General features: G+C 30.6%; 2 protein-coding genes and 1 pseudogene across 2 annotated transcripts; all 3 read right to left on the bottom strand.

Annotated features, from left to right (window-relative positions):
• Window positions 1-41: 41 nt before the first annotated feature.
• Window positions 42-1252, bottom strand: LOC106371678 (protein OXIDATIVE STRESS 3 LIKE 2). Its single transcript, XM_013811766.3, has 2 exons — window positions 807-1252; window positions 42-708 (listed from the first exon to the last, which is right to left on the bottom strand). The coding sequence occupies exons 1-2, from the start codon at window positions 1019-1021 to the stop codon at window positions 174-176; spliced, it is 750 nt and encodes a 249-aa protein (XP_013667220.2). The 5' UTR covers window positions 1022-1252; the 3' UTR covers window positions 42-173.
• A 7593-nt stretch (window positions 1253-8845) lies between these two features.
• Window positions 8846-14094, bottom strand: LOC106371675 (annotated as a pseudogene).
• A 4447-nt stretch (window positions 14095-18541) lies between these two features.
• On the bottom strand, window positions 18542-19610 carry LOC106421318 (ethylene-responsive transcription factor ERF016-like). The gene has a single exon (XM_013862158.3). It carries the CDS (start codon window positions 19513-19515, stop codon window positions 18826-18828), a length of 690 nt encoding a protein of 229 aa, XP_013717612.2. The 5' UTR covers window positions 19516-19610; the 3' UTR covers window positions 18542-18825.
• Between the last annotated feature and the right edge of the window lie 777 nt (window positions 19611-20387).

The following is a 20387-nucleotide window of genomic DNA, read 5'->3' as shown; positions in this document are numbered from 1 at the left end:
CGATAACGAATAGATGACCTTTATTTTTTTTAAACACAAAATGAAAAAGATGTGTGGATCCATTTTAAAAATTTAAACTCGTATATACATTCACCGGACGTTACTCCAAAAAACTAAAAAAAGGTTAACTTCAAAAACATATTAAGATAATAACAAAACAACTGTTAACATTCCTACGAGTCACTGGACCCAACACCACTAGCCGTCGCCGGAAAACACCTCGGAATATCCGCCACCGAATACGATCTCCAAGCGCAAAAACCGGACGATGGCGACTTAGTCGACTTCAAATCACCAAAAGACTCTCGACTCTGACTAGGATACAGCGGAGGAAGCATCATCATCTGACTACCAACTCTCTGCCTCGGAGGAGATCCCGAGGTCGTCGGACTCGATGATCCCGGCGACGAATCTCCTCCCGAGGAAGAAGATCCTTCTCTCGCCATCACCCCAGCAGCAACCGCCATGGCGAGCGTCAACGCGCTCCTGCTCGAGCTCATGACGTGTTTCTTCGAGATCCCGCCACGTGGAGTCGTTTTGCTGTTCTCCCAGATCTGATGGCAGAGGAGATTCCTCCTCCGACGGCTGTAAGGATTCTCCGGCTTCGCCAAGTCTTTCATCGACGAAGAGGAAGTCAGCGCCGAGGCAGCAGCTGCTAAGTTCGTGAAAGACTTTGACTTCCCGCTGTAATAGTTCGATATCCCTTTCCTACACAAAACCCACATTCACAATATCAGAAAGTTTCCGAATTTGTCAAGATTCAGACAGGAGTTTCCAAATTTAGAAGTTTTTCAAGAGATTTTTACCTAACGGGCAAGACTTCTTCGAGAGATTCCATCAGATCAAGAGGTCCTTTGTACGAAGACTCTGCTTCATCCTCCGATGACTTTCCCTCGCCGTGAAGCTCTTCTTCGTCGTCGCTGTTCCTCCCAATGGAAGAAGAAGCCGAGGAAGAAGAGAGAGACTCGGAAGAAGACTGATCATCGGTGAAATTAAACATATAAGATTCAACTCTATCCATTGCAATGACTTAGCAGAAAACCTTGAAACTTAACAATACAGATAGATAGGAAATGAAAGAGGAGAGAAGATGAGATCTTTATATATACTAGGTGCTCTGGTGGTTTTCTTATAAAACTTTAAATAATAAAAACAAAAAGCAATAATTATTATTTATCACGTTGTCATTAATTGTTTAAAATTTTTAAAGTTAGCAAGGAAAAGAAGAGGATAAGTTAAGTATTTGAGGGAAAGGACAGAGAGGGGACAGAAGTAACTGTTGGCTTAACCTTATCCTCATCCACGCATACTGCATGCACTTCTCACCTTCTTTTCTTTATTTCCAATTTAGTTCTCCAACTTCTCTTATTCACATATTGCCACCCCAAGTTCTTTGATAAAAAAATATTATTCAATAACAATTTGGTAGAGTAGATTGATTTATGTTGTAAAATTATATTTAATTAAAAATATTATTTTATATTTCTTTTTCAAATAATTTTGTGTTTTTCTCTTCAGAAAATAAATTTGCTTTTAAAAGAAAAAACTTGTTTATTGTTTTTGTGAATTTTGTACGCAAAATTTGAATTTGTCTCTAGATTTTTTTTCAACTTGCTAATCAAAATATTTTATTTTATTTAAAATTGTTAGATATTTACGGCAATAATATACCATTTTTTATAAAAGAAAACTATTTGTAGATATTCCAGAAGTTGAAGGACTATTAGCAAAATTAGCCTCGTAAAATCAACATTGTTATCTTATACGATATTCCATTAGTATTTTTTTAATTCGTGGAAGATAGAGCCATGAAACTTCAACACGTGGCGTTTTGTTGACCGTTCCCGCTGGATAGGCACTGAGATGAATGTGACGTGTCGATGACGAGATGGGTCATCTTTTGTTGTCTGAAAAACGGTGAGGCTTATCCACATATGAAGGAAGAACCACAAAATCGATTAAAGCCGACAGTCTTTCCTCTTCCGCTTGATTTTATTCATTTTTATTAATATTAATTTATTTTAAAATAATTATTAATATTTTCCTTGGAGAAACAGGAATTGCCGAATAGGATGCTTTCAAAGTTACCACTTTTAGAAGATTTTATGTTTATCTTCTTCTAGATTCCTTCATTATTACATGTCTAAATTTTCAAGATTTTGTCATTAGTACTTTATAGGTAGAACGCCATTTCTCATAAGTAATATACTTATCGTGATAATTAAAAAAATAAATATAAAGATTTCAACAACATTTTTGAATTATACAAAATAAATACGAACAGTAGTACAAATTTGAAAAAACTCAAAAAAATTCAATCCAAATGTATGAAGAATGGTCCACCCTGAAATTTTAGAAATCATAGCTAATTTAGTTAAGATTTTAATAAGTAATCTTTTTTACAAATTTAAAAATTTATATTTATGTAATACTCTAATTCGGAGGCCGAATATTTCATTTGTATTGGTACGAAGTTAATTATTCATTTAATGTTATTATTTTGGTTTTAATTTGCTTCTTGTCTCCCCTTAGCTTTTCTTCTTTTGCCTCTTCTGGCATCGATTGTTTAATTTTCGGTTTTAAAACACCGAAAATATGTGAAAGTTCTCTTAGTTTAGTGGTTTGACTAAAAATTCATTAAATTTATTAATGATTCTACACCAACAAGTTCATGTTTCTATTTCTGGAAAAAACGATTTATCAAACAATTATGCAAGTTATAGAGGAAAAATTTATAAGTGATCTTTAACATGGTGCAAGTAAATTCGTAGGACGGCTCAGGTGATGCAGTTAGGTGTAAATCCTTATAAAACATATAATATTATCGGTTGTCGGATCGTCTATGTAATATTTTTCATAATTGTAATATCATAATGAATCAATATTAAAAAGAAAACACCGAAAATGCAACACTATGTAAAAGTGAAATTTTAAAAAACAACTAGCTAGTCTTGGAATATAATTAATTATTACCTTCATGGTGCGTATAATTTCGTTTGATATGGAATAATTAAACGTCTAAACAGTAACACAATATACATGTTTGACACGTATAAATACAGGTAATTTGGCAAACACAAAAGAAAGAAGACTAGTAAGGGTGGGTTGCGTAAAACATTCGAATTCAATCAAAACCGCGTATCAACATAGGATCTCATCAGGATCATTGTCATGGGTCCTGCTTTAGCCCTCTCCTATAGACCCACTCTCATTACACTTTTCTCTTTTCAATTAATATTTCAATTTGAATCTAACGTGTCCGAACCACTTAAACCCTACTCGATGTTGTTGCCCCCCCCCACCCACCCATTGAGTGATCCGTCCGATCATGTGGCGTTGCTTAATCCCTTCTTCCCATCTGCTCCAGGTCGCCATTTATGTTATCCATAATCCACTTCGTAGCTATTTTCATTTAAATACCTAAATTACTTGACGCAAGTTTGATCCTTTGGTTGCTTGTCTTTACACAACCAACTTTTCTTTTAATCAAAAGCAACAGCTTGAGAAAGAAGCTCTTCTATTGGTCATCGAGTTTGTTTTAACTCTGGTTTTGCCTCCTAATTCGTCCCTTATTTCTTACGTCTAACACATTTTCGTTTACCAATATTGCCGTAGCCCATATCTAATTAAGAAATATATATATTTTGGGGGAGCGTATCTGTGAAAGGAGAAAAAAACTAATGTCCCCGTGACTTCTCGTAAATCAATTTCTACCATCTGTTGCTAGATAGAAAGCCTTCTAACAATTTATGTTCCGTCCTAACCACGGCCGGCTTAATGTGATTAGAGCTTTAGAGAAGCCATTACGAAAATGGTAAATTCTAGATCCCTTTATAAAATACTACTTTCATATTTTTGGATTCTTATATTTAAATAACCTATAAAATACATATCCGCTTGGATCGAGCTAGATCTTCACTAGCTGCCTAATTGATTCAAACTACTCAGGTCTTGGGCGGCTCTGGTCGTATGATTTACTCAATATTAGGTTCTAGAAATACTCTTTACCAGATAACGTATGCTCACCAAATAATTAGTTAGGCACTTTGATAATCACATGGTACTAACTGAAAAGACTTTTGCCGCCGCCATTTTTCAATATCCCATGAAGAGTTTGTTGATATCTTTGAAGTAAAGTTCTGGCCAGACAAAAGGGAGGAACTACAGACGGTTAAGAAGACCCAAACTAGCTAAAGTAAGCTCGTTAATAGTGATCTGTCGTATTCTTTTTGATCACATGGGTTTCATAGCTACAAAAACTATACAAGAAGTAAAGAGATGGATGCTAGTGGACTATTTTCAATCGGTAGTACGTACTTTTATCTTTTGTAACCATTATGGAAGAGTAAATTGAGAATGTACAGAAGATACTTAGAGTATATTTTAAGATTGCGACGTAGTCGTCATAGTCGTTGTAGTATATTGTTGATGTTTTTCTGGTCGTCAAAACTTTACAATAGGTTTCCAAAAATACCCGTGCCGGTGTTGTGTAGAACTGAAGAGTTAAAAAGCTAAGGTTTGGGAGAGTTGATGAGTTCTTCTTTTTATAATTTTGAGAACTGAAAATAAAATTTACATTATCTAACGGAAGTGTAGTTTAGAAGACATGCGTTTGATTTACACACTTACGAAGATGTTGTATTTGCTTTAAAATTCTAACTAGACTTTGACCCGCGCGCCTGCGCGGGTGTATATTTTGAAAAATATGTTGATATTTGTTTTTCATGTAATTATTAGTATTAGGAAAAATGAATCCGAGGAACATAACCGATACCGATCCAAAAATATAGTACCAAACCCGAACATAAATTAATTAAATATTCTAATTATTCAAAATTTTGTTATTTAGATAACCGAATCTGATCCGAACCGAAGTATTTGGGTATCCGAATTTATCTAAAAATAGATTTATATACTTATATATATATTAATTATTTTTAGATTTAACGTATATAAAATATCAAGAATGATACTTTTAAATTAGTTTAAATACTTGAAAATATATATATATATAGTCTAAAGTAAATATCTGAAATAGTTAAAGTATACTCAAATCACCAAAAATACTTAAAATAATTATTGATTTCGTATCCAAAATTTTAAATCAAGTTAATTGATATGTTAAGCTTAAGTATTATGATATATGTTATTCAAATTTATACGTAATATATTATTTTATTTATACATTTTGAGAAATTTAAAATATATAATGATTTAAGAATTTAAAAATAATTTAAATTAGTTATCCAAACCCGAACCAAACCCGCAAAGATCCGAATCGAACTCAAACCAAAATTTAGAAACATTCTAATAAGGCTGAAATCTTTGACCCCGAAAACCCGAAATGCAAACCGATCAGAACTAAACCCGTATGGGTACCCAAAAGCCCATCTCTAGTCATTATTATATATTGTATTTTGTCATCATATAATTAATCGTATTTTATATGTACCATCATATAAGTAATAATATAATTAATAGTATTTTATACATACCATCATATAAATAATTACATATATTATATTTTTAAAACTTAATATGAAATATAAAAACCATAATTTAAGTTGATATTTCAAACTGGGCTTTGTATTATATTTTTCTTATATATATTGATAATATTGTTTTATAATGGTTATTGAAAAATAGTTTAGTAAAAATCCAGTTTTGAATATATGTATATTTTTGAATCAATTTTTAATATAAATCAACTTTGAATTATTATTTTGATTTGAAATATGTATATAAAGTTTAAATTTTGTTTTATGGTTAGTTTAGAAAAAAAAATGTAGGCAATTAGATTGACCCATTTTGGTATATTTTAAAACTGGTCTAGATAACTTTCAATTTAAAAAAAAAAAACATAAGCCCATTACTTTTTTTCTTAATCTATCCTTGTTTTCAAACAAAAATATTTTTTTTTTAAAAGACTACAATCCATGTTTCCAAACAGTCTAAATTTTTTAATAGTCCTATTCAAGTCTCCAAACATTCCAATTTTGTACTTGAGTTTTAATAAGATAGATGAATTCACGATCTTCTGGGCCATGCATGGTCGCATGGAATAATTTAGTAGAGCGGAACATCAATAAATAATCATCTCTTATATATCTCGATATATTGTTCACAGGCTATATAGTTATCTAGTCTTATTGAATACTAGATCCTTTCTCCGCGCTACGCGCGGATAATATATTTAAATTTGTTACATTTATCATTTTTATTTGTATGCAAATTTTTCTATATTAAATTATATATAACTAATTTTTAAATTTGATTTTTTTTTATATTTTTAGTTTGAAGTAAATATTTCTATTATATGTAACATAATTAACTAAGAAAATATGAAAAATCAAGTCCGAGATTTTAGAGTTACGCAAAAAAAATATAATTATGTATAGAACACAAATTATCTTAGTTTAAAAGATCGGAATCTCATCTCGAATAAATTTACGAAAAGAAAAAGTACTCCAATAACCTACTTAAAATATAAAACCTCCTTTTAAAAAAAAGCGTACTTAATAATATTTTTTTACGTGTAATAGTTGAAAACTGACAATTGAATATCGATCTAGAATATTATTTTAATATATCTAATGTAAAATATTAATTGTAATAAACAAATTTTGAATTTTGTAATATTACATGAATTAGAAGTCTTTAAAATCTAAAATCTATTTTATTAACATACTATATATTTTATTCATTTATTATTTTTACGTTACAAAATATTGCTTTAGTTTTATTTGTATATTATTTTTTTAATAATTTAGATTCTTTTTAAGTAATTTTAAAATTATCAAGAATATAATATATTTAAAATTATTTATTTAAATATATCCAAATATGATGTCTCATTTTTATGTGTGTTTGCGTTGAGCATATTTAATTTGTAATTTGTATATTTAATAACACCTTATTGCGTGTCGTTCTATGGTTTTAATAAATATGTTGTCATCTCATTTTTATTACTACTAACATGATTTTTTAGTGATCAGTGATAATGTATTTTTAACGTTATGTATTATATTTTATTGTATATTTTTTAACTCTTCGTGCTGGCACTTTTTTTAGAATCATTTTAATTATATAATAGGTTTCAAGATGTAAATAAAACTGTGTATGTTGTAAATTTAGATTTTTTAGTGTAGCTGAGCACTATAAATTATAGAAATTATATTATGATTTTATTTTACTAAATCTTTCAATCTGTGTATTTTTTTGTTTTATTTTGTATTTTTACAATTTTATTGCATTATTCTTTAAATGCAGAGAATTGATATTTCCAATTTTTGTTTCATATACCTTAAAAGTCTTCGGTTGATTTTTGCTTGTTTTCTTTCTCTAATTATAATGTACAGTTCGACCGTTTCTTCTTTTTTTTGGATCAAACTACTAATATCATCAGATAGAAAAGCTTAAACTCTAAGAATTGAGTGAGTATTTGTGCTAGAGAAAACTGATTTAACCAATAATATAGTGAGATATTATAATATTAGAAGGTATGGAAAGTCTTCTATGTTGTCCTACGCTGGACATAATTAAGTTATTGCCAATTGATTCTATATTTGTGATAACTGGAAATACATCTTTATGTCTTCCTTACATCATCCTTAATTGATTTATGGTTCGACTATTTCTAATATACTGAGAGTAACATAAAATTAGATGTTGATTATCTCCTCCCAATTAAGAATGTACAGAATGAGAGAAATTCAAGATGAGATCAGTTTACAATTTTGTCTTCATATCTATATAGAGTTAGTTTATAGATTACTCTATATGTTTCAAAATGTAATCAATTTTAATTAAAATATGTAATATTTAAAAGTTATTACTTTAGAAATCTGTTATTTAATATATAAATTTAATCAATTACACAGTAATTTACATAATTTAATTGGCTACACAATATCTAATAAATATAAAGTTACATTGAAATATAAAAACAATTTATATAGTGAAAAAAAAAATATTTTTAAACCATTATGTTATAAAACAAAGAGAATATTCAAATTATATTGAACATTAGAATAGTAAAAATCAGAAAAGCTGAAATCTCAACGTCGATCATTTACGTTGGCTATGTTATTAACTTTGAAGATAACGTGAATGATCAAGAACAAAAATATTAATTTTAGCTTCAGTCTTTTTTTTAATCAGATTAATTTTAGCTTCAGTCTTTTTTTTAATCATTTTACCAAAAAGAAAAAAATAACAGAAAGATGACTAATAAAAAAAGATACAAACAGAGTACTGCAAAAAGGTGTTGATCACAATAGCAAACATTATAGTCTCAAAAATAGTCAACTTTATATTAAATATTAGTCAAAAATAATAAAATATATAATATTAATAAATTTCATTTTAAATATAATTTAACTTTAAAAAAATTTATCATTGTACATGGTGCAGAAAAACACCTAGTATTATTTGAATTTCAAAAACTATATGATGCACTAACTTTTTGTGACAAATCAAATTTAAGGAACTGGGCAAGAGATTGAGAAGAGGGATGTGGAGAGGTACAAAGAGTCTTCACTTGATGAGTTATAATGGAGCATTGAAGTGTCATTGTTGTAGTCGTAGAAGTTATACCGGTGAAGTTGGGTAGACGAACAGATTTGGAGTCGCTGGAGATGTCTGAGGCAAGTTGGCTAAAGAAAAGGAAGCTATAAGTTATACAATGGGCTGGCTATTTTGACGGGTTTGGATGGTTCGAGACCCATCATCTAAACATTCGCGATGACGTGACAGTTTGATTGGTAGAGAATATTTTATCCTATGTGGCACTCCTAAGAAGCCTCAAAATTAGTAGCTTTTATATAGTAGGATTTCACATGGAATATAGTAAAAGATTTCTCAAAAGTATTTGACTGTCACAGATACTTTCTAATAAATGTTGACAAAATGAGGAATATATCATAATTTATTAGTTTAATATGGATGTTACAATTATGGTGAAGAAGAGGGAGGTAACAGGAAAGACATGACAATGCCATTGAATTCTTTGGACTTTTCCGTTTGGTGTGTGTGATGTCTTTGGTATCACTCTCAGCTTCGCCTTCTTCCTCAACATCCTGGTATATACATAGTTAAATTACTTACTTTTTTTTCTAAACCTTTATACTTACTATCAAATAAACACACATTTCCACCTGCTTGATTCGTTTATAAGGATATTTTCATCTGTATTCCATAATTTACTCCAAAAATAGAGTATGAACAAAAAAAACTAAAAATATTCTATTTATGGAATAATTTTTTTTTATTTTTTGTTCATACTTTATTTTCCACTTTATTTTTGGAGTAAATTATGGAGTGAGGATGGAGATGCTCAAGTGACATATTTTAGTATTAATTAATTTACATCATAGATATTGGTTATCCAGTGTTGTGTTTTATGTTCTATATATTTTGAAAGCTTATAGTGTCGCCACTAAACCTCAACATCCTGGAACCATTTAAAAAACCATTATGACTCGAGCGAGAATTCTAATTGGAGAAAGAAATTAAACGGAACCAGGCAATGAACAGTGAACACCCAAAGCTCTATGCTATTGAGATATAGTGAAACCATATGTGTTGAGAGAATTAAGAGCCATGCATTTTCAAATGGATTAAGATATTAGATAATTTTATAAAATGCACTTATTTCTTGCATTGATTAAGATATTAACAATTTATAAAGACTTACTCTCTGAGGTCATGGGCCATTATCAGAGGGAAAACCTGATCTTTCTCCCCCCATATCAGCATTACATCCTGCATGATTCATGTTATCACTTAGGTATATAGACATTTAGTTTAAATCAATTAAATGGATTAAGATATGAGATAAGTATTTTATGTATATATGTCACTTATTTCTTGCCACTTGTAATCATGTAATAACATAAACTAATTTGTTGTAATCACTTAGTTTAGAGACAAATACAATGATAAAACAAAACTACTCTAGTTTTACCATTATTCTACTCATTAGAGCATATCCAATATAAAACTCCATTTTTTTCTTCAAAATAGAGTAAATGAGAAAATAAAGTAAAATTGATACAACTCAACTCTATATCTCACTACATAATGGAACAATGAACAAAAAAAATAGATTACGCTATCTATGGAGTAAACTCCATTATAGAGTAAAATATTAAATGAAGTTGGATTGAAACATTTTTTATTCCATATTTTATTTTATTCCATTTTAGAAGAGTGGCCTAGCAATCTTCGAGAAATCCTTGAGAAATCTCCTATAGAACCCTAATGTCCTAAGAAGCTTCGAATACCGAGAAATTTCTACTGGGGCGGGTGCTATCTGAGAACAATTAGCCGATTTAGATTTGCGAATTATTATAGAAAATTCGTTGGTAGAATGGAAACAATTAGGAGAAGAAGGTCCCACCCCGGTGAACTCGCGCGGTTCCGACGTGCCCAGAGGCCAGAGGCGAAATCCGTTCACAGTCAGAGTAGAAAATAAAGTGGAATTGGAGATGTTCTTATGGTTACGAGACATTGTAGGTTTATTGCAGCCTCGACTATTGCAAGCCTTGTAAAATGTTAATACGCAGACGCTTTAATTAAAGGTCACATTGTTATTTTTGATATAAAATATATTTGATTTATTAAAATCTTTACTGGAAATGTAAATGCCAAATTCAAAAAATTAAAATTCCGTTTGCATTTAGTGGTTAAATTGAACACTAGCAAGACATATTGATACTAATTTAAAGTTTTAGGGTCTACGTACGTGCTACTAATAAGATAATTATCATACAACTATCCAATCAAATATTGCACCATAGGGATCTCCTTTTGTTTTAATGAAAAACTGTAGTTACTTATATAGTTTTTCAAAAACAAAGAAGTATAATTAACTAAATGTCAGAAACCAAGTAACGGAGTTATATATTAACGTTGGGATAGTTTAAAAATGGTGATACTGTGATAGCGATTAGCAAACCTGTTGAATCGGTGAAACGTTTGTTTTGTCGTCCCTCCCAATACTGAGCCCCTCCAGAAGTTCTGTCTTTTCCCCTCTCTTCTCCGAATACATTTTCTGTGTGTTTCCCCATTTTTGAATATTATTATATATTAATCATGCAAGCCAAATTCAGGTTTCAATAGCGATATACATATTTTTAACTTTATATAAAAAGTGAGAAATATTTACTTAGTCCTTTTTTGGGAGCTACGTGTTATACAAGCTTTTAGTAAAATATCACCAAATGAAAGTGACAAGCTCTGTTGTTTTCTTGCAGCATCTCCAACCATGGGTTCTTGAAGAATATTTAGAGCTTCTAAGAGCCCTTCTACATACCTAAATGACAAGTATTTCATTTCTAGTGGTTTATACTTTTTAATAAAATAAATTTTAATCACATAACTAAATAATATTAAAATACTTTTATTATATTACTGAGAAAACATCTTTTAAGTAATTTTACCGTTAAAGTTACTCTTATATCAATCACTTATTTCAAAAATAAACTAGTGAAGTGCATCTTTATGCTCCAGTATTTTCTTTTCGTTTGTATAATTAGTTAATTCAAATTTTAAAGAAGTGTGCGGACAATATTTTTTCCTGAAAGAATTAACGTGGTTCTATATTTTGCATGCAAAACTGATTTTTAATAACAAACTTGGATGATCACTGTGAATCCTTTTAACGGCAATATAATGTTTAGCGTTTCACAAGTATCCATTAGTAAAAAGTAACGTCCGTTCGGATGTATTACTTATATGCTTATATATGCAGGTTTCCGATTTTTTTTTTTGAAACTTCGTTATAAGATTGAGGTTTTAACTTATAAGATTGTTTACGGGATTTTTCACAACAAAAGAAGTAAGATATCAAAATACCTGGCAAAAGTCGTTCAAGACAAAATCTGGGACATAATCTAGTTTCCTAGAAGATATCATCCCAGATAATCTCCGGAGATCCGCCGCCGAGGAAGGAAGCATCACCTCCACGATGCCATGACACTTGGCCCTTGCGATAAACGCCTCGTTGTCACTTCTCCGCAAATTAACCCCGGAGCTAGCAAGCAGTGGCGGAGCTAGAATAAAAATTTACCGGGGGCAAATAATAATTATAAATAAAATTATTATTAAATATTAATTATTTAATAAATTCATTTTGTCAACTATATAAATTCATTATAGAATATAGTTTATAAAACAATTTTTTTTTTAAAAAAGTATTGATTATAATTTAAAATGTCTTCCTTAAAATTTATGGTACTTCAAAATGATGAAAATAACAAAATCATAAAGAAATTTTTTTAAGAAGATTTTTCACTCATTAAATAAACAGATAATCACTAAAATAAAAATATTGTATTTTTATTGTCATTGAGTAATTTACTTATTAGATAAATATATATTAATTTTCTGTTCAGTAAAACTATCAAGCAAACTGTTCTTGAAGAAAGAAAATCATTTTCATTATATAAAAATGGAAATAATGGTTTAATGTTCAAATTAAATAAGGCAACATAATAATGTTAACAAAACAGAAATAATGGAAACTTTATATTAAACTTTGCGAGCTGATTTTGCTGGGAGGGGGGGGGGGGGGCAATAAATATTTTTCAACTGGGGCAATCAATTTTTTCCTAAGCATTTAAATGAAATTTTAAAATTTTATAGGGGGCAACTGCCCCCTACTTACCTAATGTAGCTCCGCCCCTGCTAGCAAGAACCACTTTCTCCACTTTCCCCGGCATCATTTTCGCCATGTTATACGCCACAAATCCACCGTAGCTCGTCCCGACAACACTATATCTCTCGACACCGAGCTTCTCCATCAGCCTCCCCATGCACGAAGCCTGAAACATCTCCGACCGGTTTTCGTCGGAGCGAAAGGAGGTCGTGGTGGAGCCGCCGAAGAAGACGAGGTCTGGAATGTAGAGACGGAAGTAGATAGAGAGTTTTTTACCTGTCTGTTCCATTGCCATACAGCGGAAGGGCCAAAACCGTGGAGAAGGAGGAGAGACGGTTTCTGTTTGTTTTCAGACGTCGCTGGACCCCAGTATTGTATGGTGGTTTCGGAGTCGATGGAAAGGGTTTGTAGAGAGAGACCAGAGGAGGAGAATATCCGGCGAAGTATTGCCTCAACGAACTTTGCGATGCTCAGAAATGACGGAGCCATTTGTTTTTGTACAATAAGAAAGCTTTTATTAACTAATTATAGATAGGAGATGATGATTAATAGTATGAAACTATTGTTTACATGATTGCATGTATTAATTGCAGGCTGACTTTTTGTTAATTCTAGTTTCCTTGTTAGGTTATTGTTATGTTCTATTAACTTCTAATTATTTTTGGATATAGTTTAGTTTAAAATTCTTCAGAGCTAAAGAATATGAGTTATTTACCTGCCGGTCTTGCTTTTAATAGTCCATTTGTTTTCAAGGTTTTGTATAATTTATTTGTGATTTGTTCAGATTTGTTTTTTTTTTATTGCCTATAGTTTTTGTGGAACTGATTCAGCCAAACTCCGAAATAGGTTTTTTCTTTCTGGCTCATCGTCATGTATCTCAGTCTTGGTTCGTCCGAAACCTGCAAAAGGAAAAAAAAAACAAATCTCAGCCCAGATGCTATCATATATAAGTGAAAAGATTTGTTTCACATCTTAGAATGGATAAAGTTGTTACAACGGCCAGATTCAAATTGAAAGAGAAGATCAAAATCAGAGAACGAGAGAGAAGAAGACTTAGCTTAAAGATCGTGAGGGTGAAGCTCGACAGAGTTGCAGAGGCGGTATACGGTCAGATCCAACCATTTTGGCAGTGACTTTTCGACTTCACAGAGAAAATGATAAGCTCGTTAAGTTCTCGTGTAATCCCTCTATTTTAGAAGAATCACCATTGTTGTGATCTTGTAACTTTGATTGGATTTTTGATAGTGGAGCTATTGAGGGATACCGACTCTCTCCCCTGTGAGTAGATCAGCGAACACGGGATGAACAAATTGTCTTGCGTTGCTCTCGTGTTTTCATTTAGTCACTCGATCGAACCTAAAACCACGAACAATCGAAATCAATCATTTAATCCAAGCAAGATAAAACCTAATATGGATCAATCTAAAACTCTACAGTTTTGTTCTGCTTACTAATAAGCAACTAATAATAACTAAGTAACTAACATTGTTTTGTGAAATTTTGGTTCATATGGACTAGAAACAGATGGTTCTCACGTGATAACTATCACTTACGTGCTTGTTTTCATTTAATGAAAAACAGTAAATTACGGACGAACCACTTTTCTAGTTAGAAATGCCAACAAGAATTTAATTAGCAAAGAGGGCCCTTAAGCTCTTGGACTGACTATTAATTAAGTAGGCCCGCCGAAACTATTGGAACTCAATCTTGAGTCCAGCAGTGTTAGAGTCAATAATTTGATTCATGATGGTCCACACAATATTTTTGATCGAGTGAAGACTATATATCTAGTCGATCTTGAATGTTATCACATGCACAGTCTTGGAGTGTGGATCCTGCATAGTTTGTTACACGATAAAAGTCAGCGTCGATAGAATCCGAATAAGGCTCCGAATGGAAAAAGCGGATCAAGCGTTGCGGATCTAGCGGAACAAGAGTGGATCGAGCGGTTTGAGCGGAACATAAGTGGATCAAGCGGATCTAGCGGTACGAAACATATATTTGAATGGTGAAAGTGGATAAAAAGTGGTTCAAAGTACTGTATAAATTTAAATTAATTTGTATAAGAATTAATATACTATTTATTTTCATAATTTAAAAAAGTTATTTAGAAAATACTTTGTAAATGAAATTAAAACATAATATAAATTTAATATGTATATATAATTATTTTGTGCTTTAAAATCAAAAATATATCTAATTTTTCATGGTTTAAAAATAATTATATTGTTGGCTTAAATATTATAAAAATTATGTATTTCTTAAAGATGGATTTAAACATAAATACTTTTGTGTTTTTATAAATTTTAATTATTTGATAGTTAAATTTATCAAATTACTATTGATTTGGAGTTATTGAAAATTCATAACAAAAGGTGATACATTTATATAAAATATTAATGTATTATCTATATTGATCTTAAGTCAATAGTAACTAAGTAAATAAAATTAGTTTTATTAAAGTTTACAATTTTTTATTTTAATTCATATAAAAATAATTTAAAATAATATATATATATATATATTTGGAAATTATTGTTTTGGTAAAAATGTTATTTTTAGAAATAATGAAAGTTAGTTTTACTTCATACATATAGAAAGTATAAAAAAATAGTAACTCAAATACAATAATTAAAAAGGTTAGATGCAGCTAAAAAGTAATTTACTTATTATAATGATTATTTTAAATAATGAATTTGCTTGTTAAAAGTAGGAGGAACACTTGATACACTAGAAATGTGTTGAGGTATTACTGTACACTACGGTTCCTGTTTTTTACTCATGCATTTGAACCACTAGCGGTTCTCAAATATTTTATTAATTTTAAAACTGAACCACTAGTAAATTTTGATTGAATGATGAATGGAGAAAACAAAAGCGGTTCTTCCATCCTAGTGTGCGAACTGTCTTTTTCCCACTCCCCATTCTATGCCTAAAAGTGATCTGCATGGTGGATGGGAATTCAAGGGGCTGGTCGCCTGGTCGGTTCACGGTGGAGGTAGAGACTAAGGTCGAATAATTAAACAATATCACTCAACCCTGAATGAATACTCAGTTCAAAAAAAAAACCTGAATGAATACGAATGCACAGACAATAAAAAGAAAAGGAGCAAAGGAGCGTAGGTTCGTGAATAATAAAAAGAAAAGTAGCTAGCATGCTAGTTTACGTGGAAATGAGATGCTCAGATGGATGAGCTTTACAGCTTGTTACTAAGTTTTAAACATATTTTAGCAGATTTTAGAAGAATAAACATGCATGCCACTACTAATATGATCACGAAATATAACCTACTGATTTATAATAACGCCATTGCTGTATAGCAGCTGAGTTCAAACTCGCATGTTTCATGTTGTCTAAAAAACATTTCACTAGCAATGTAAAAGAAAAGTAAAGCAAACTATATATGATTTTGTGAGCTATTTGTCATTCAAATTAGAGCTCGACAAAGAATCAGTAAATTTCGTTCTAAAAAAATCAGTAAATTTCATTTGATTCCTTATTCTCATTGATTTGAACAAAACAAATCAAGATATCTGTTACTCTACAAAACAAAACAAATAATAATATACAATATCCGTAAGAAACGAAACAAATCAAAATACTAATATTTTCAAGAGCGGATATCTAATCTGATATGTTATATAGTATATGCATATATATATATATATTAAAATAAATAATTTATATGAATTATATAATGATTATACTTTATGTAAGTTAAACAATAATTTATTTATTAAATTGAGTGCTTTAGTTATTAGGGTTTTTAAAAGTAAATAACTTTTTATTTTTTATAGATATTAATATTTCATATTATCTTTGGATTTCTATTATTCATTTTTAAATTTTTATTATTTGTACTGATCGAATCGAATATTAAATAAAATTTTTAAAAAAATCAGATATCACGACACCGAATATTTTATAAGCTATGGATCAGATCGATGGGATAAATGACTATTCGAAATAAACGAATCACGAATATCTCCAACTCGGGTATTCGACTTGTTCCCACCACTAATTAAAATATGTTTTGATCCCAACTCAACGCAGTGTAGCCAATCTCTGCATGTGTTCTAGAGGCTCACGGTCTCCTATCTAAGGATTTTTGTTGGTAAACAAACGTAAAACTCACATTTTAAATTTATATTCTCTACGGTTGCTATTTTCGTCCTTTCAATGTCACTTGTCATAATAATATCAACTGCTCAATAACAATAACATGAACAGCAAAGACATGGAAACATTCGATCTTAGCACGGGTATTGATATCTGGTTTATGATCTCTTTAAATCCGAAGTCGATCATATTTGTGAAGGCTCGACAAAGTGTAAGTTATATCATGTTTTCTAATAGCATTCAATTTATTAGTTTTGAAACTAGTTGACAGCTATCTCTTATATATTAAAAGAGAAGCATTGTAATAAATGCATTCACATTATAATAGACACGTGGCAGCTTCACAATGATTTGATAATAAATATGTTAACGCGTTCACACTATAGTCATAAATGTGTTCACACTATGTACTTTGTGATTTTTTTAATATAAAACTCACATACATAGTTCCAATAAAACTCTGGATTTTTCGGTTCGAATAAAAATAGATAACGAATCAAAAGCCAAACTATATATATATTATTTTTATTGTTTACAGATAAAATTGAGCAAAATATTCATAAATTTTGATTCGATTTGTTATCCGTTTTGATTTGAACCAAAAAATCTTGATATTTGAAACTTTATGAAACAAATCAAATACTAAAATACAATATCCAAAAAAGAAGCAAATCACTAATACCAATATTTTTAGGAACATATATCTAATTCGATATGTTATATGCATATATATACATATATGAAAAGAATTATATATATTATACTTTATATCAGTTTTACAATATAAATTTATTATATTAGGTACTAGAATTAAAAGGTTATATAATGTTTTATTTTTGTAATAAAATGTTATTATTAAATTATTTTTAAAATTTTATTTTATTTACGAATCAAATCGAATATTCTTTAAAATTCTAAAACATTTCGGATATCGGAGTCACCGAATATCTAGGTGGCTAAAGATCGAATTGACAAGAATGCTTCCAAATATCCAGATACTTGATATGTGTCCACCCCTATTTACGAATATAATTTTATTTTCTTTTGATGAAAAAATAACTAATGTCAAGGTCTTTTTTTATTTTAAATAAATTTTAATTTTATCTTTCATGTATTATTCTGAACAAAAATATCATTTAATATTAATTAACAATATCTTTATATATTTTTCAACTATTTTTATATACTTTTTACATAAACATACATGTGCACCTTGATGTGAGCATCTTATAACTAAGTATTCACCACAGCTGAAGTATCTAATTTTTTTGAAAGTTGAAATATATTTTCTTAATGTTTCTTTCACTACCGACCAAATTGTAGTGAAATGATTTGTCTTAATAATTTTCTTTTCTTTTTCTTAAACTATTATCTGTTTAAAAACTATAATATGAAACTATTGGTTCGACATGACAACTATCTAAACTTCATAATATGAAAATAAACATATAATATTAATTTTAGGTTTTTATCCGAAAAAACCAAAAAATCAAATGTTTTAACCGAATAAACTAAAATGAATATTAATTTAAAATAATAGTTATATTTTAGAAGATTAAAAACAAAAAAAACGTAAAACCTAACTAATATCCAGATTAAACAGATTTATTGTCTTTTTTATTAAAAATAACGAAACTAATAATCACATCCCGCGCAAGGCGCGGGTTATTGCCTAGTTAGTTTATTATTACATACAAATTTATAACGAAATATATTATAAAACACTAGTTCCCAACAAAACATGAGCACTTATAGAAAAAAAATACACATATGGAACCGTATGTATAAACTTTGTAAACCATATATGACCAAACAATAGGGGTCAAGATTGGCTTGTTACAAATAAATCAAACCAGTCCTGGAAAGTAAACTCAAGTGGAAGTAATGTGCAATGTAATACAGAGCACATAGACACAAACCAAAAAACATGTGAAATAAATGGATTTCAAAAATAATAAATAAAATAAAAAGAGGAGCCACAAGAGGCTAGTACCTTTATGTAATGATGGAATATTTTGGTCCAAGATCACTGATAAAAAGAAGGATCTCAGAAATTCCAAAGGTTAATGTTGTAATGAGAGTAATCATCTTCAACAACAGATGCTCCATCGTGGTAAAAATCAGATGAGAGCTCATGTTGTGTCGACGGGAAATACAAGTTGGTCGAATCAACGTCCATGAAATAAGTACCTAACTCTTCCGAAGTTGTAGGAACCATAAGATTCTCTTCCCACATAAACGGCCAATACGGTGTCGTATCGTTACTATTGGTATTGCTATTGCTATTGCAATTACCCACGTGGTTGTTACTATCTCCCCCAACTTGTCCTAACGTCGGCCCACCACTACCACCACTACTTACCCCACGTGCCGAATTTCCAACTCCTTCCTCCGTCCTATCGCCATGTGGCGAGGGTGGCTGTTCTTGTTGTTGTTGTTGTTGCTGAGGTGGTGGTAACGGTTCCTCGCAGGCGAAGCGGTTAGCTACCACCTGAATCTGCTGCGGCGTCAGAGAACGTCCGCCGGGTATCTCCGGAGGATTATCCGGGAAGTTAAAACGTGCACCGGGGCCGCGGAGGCAGTAAAGAGCCGCGTCAAAAGCACGCGCCGCCTTCTCAGCGGAGTCGAAGGATCCGAGCCAGATTCTCTCGCGGCTGTTGGGGAGACGAATCTCGGCCACCCATTTGCCCCACTTCCTCTTCCTTACACCTGTGTACTTGGGCAATGGTGCTTCCATATCTTACCAAATGCACAAGTGTACTGTCTGTAATACAGTTTTAGTTAATTAGGGTTTTGGTTCATGTACTTTTTGGAGTTGACAATATAGTGAGAGTGGCGGCTTGTTAGTGTATTTATATGTGTGTGATAAGTAGAGTATGAAAATTATAGCAGAGAAGCTCTCGTGTTGTATGCGCGTTGACGAAGATGATTATGTGGAAACACGGATTAAGAAGCGGTCATGTTTATTATTTGCCACACGTTCCGTAACTCTTCGGTTTTACAAGCATGTGCTTACTTTTTCTTCTTCTTCTAGATTATTAGTTTTCAGTAACCAACAAAATTAGGCTTTAATTCAATATAGTATAATTTTGGCAGGAGATGAGAGCATGTTAAGATTAGACTATGAATATATGTAGTTTTAAAATGAATTTATAGTGTTTGGTTTTTACATTCCTAAATATTGTACAGATAACAAAAGAAAATAGAAAAAAAAATTCTAAGAACGTTGACAAAAAAAAAATCAAAATTTCAAAAAAAACATAGATGGAAAAGAACTTTCTGGTTAATGAGGAACCAATTTTATGAGAAACTAAAAAACAAAAAGTCTTCAATACCTTAATTAGCTCTTTTGCTGCTATATTATTCGAACTCATTGTCATGAAAACTTATACAAGGAAGTTGTTGACTGTAAGTAATTTTTTTTTTAACTTCTAAGTAATCTATGTTACAAATGTATATTTGTTTTCTACTTAATTTACTTTCTTTCTTCACTTTAGTTTTGAACTGTTTTCTGGTTTTGTCTCTGGATATCCCTTTATATACATTTTTGTGTTAAAACTACAATACCATGCTGAGATATCTGAAGCATATGATCTCCAGGGAGGCAAC

The sequence above is a fragment of the Brassica napus genome, chromosome A10 (genome assembly GCF_020379485.1).
Source record: "Brassica napus cultivar Da-Ae chromosome A10, Da-Ae, whole genome shotgun sequence".
Taxonomy (NCBI): Eukaryota; Viridiplantae; Streptophyta; class Magnoliopsida; order Brassicales; family Brassicaceae; genus Brassica; species Brassica napus.
Note: the sequence above shows the minus strand (reverse complement) of the source record. Positions and strands in the feature narration are given on the sequence as shown.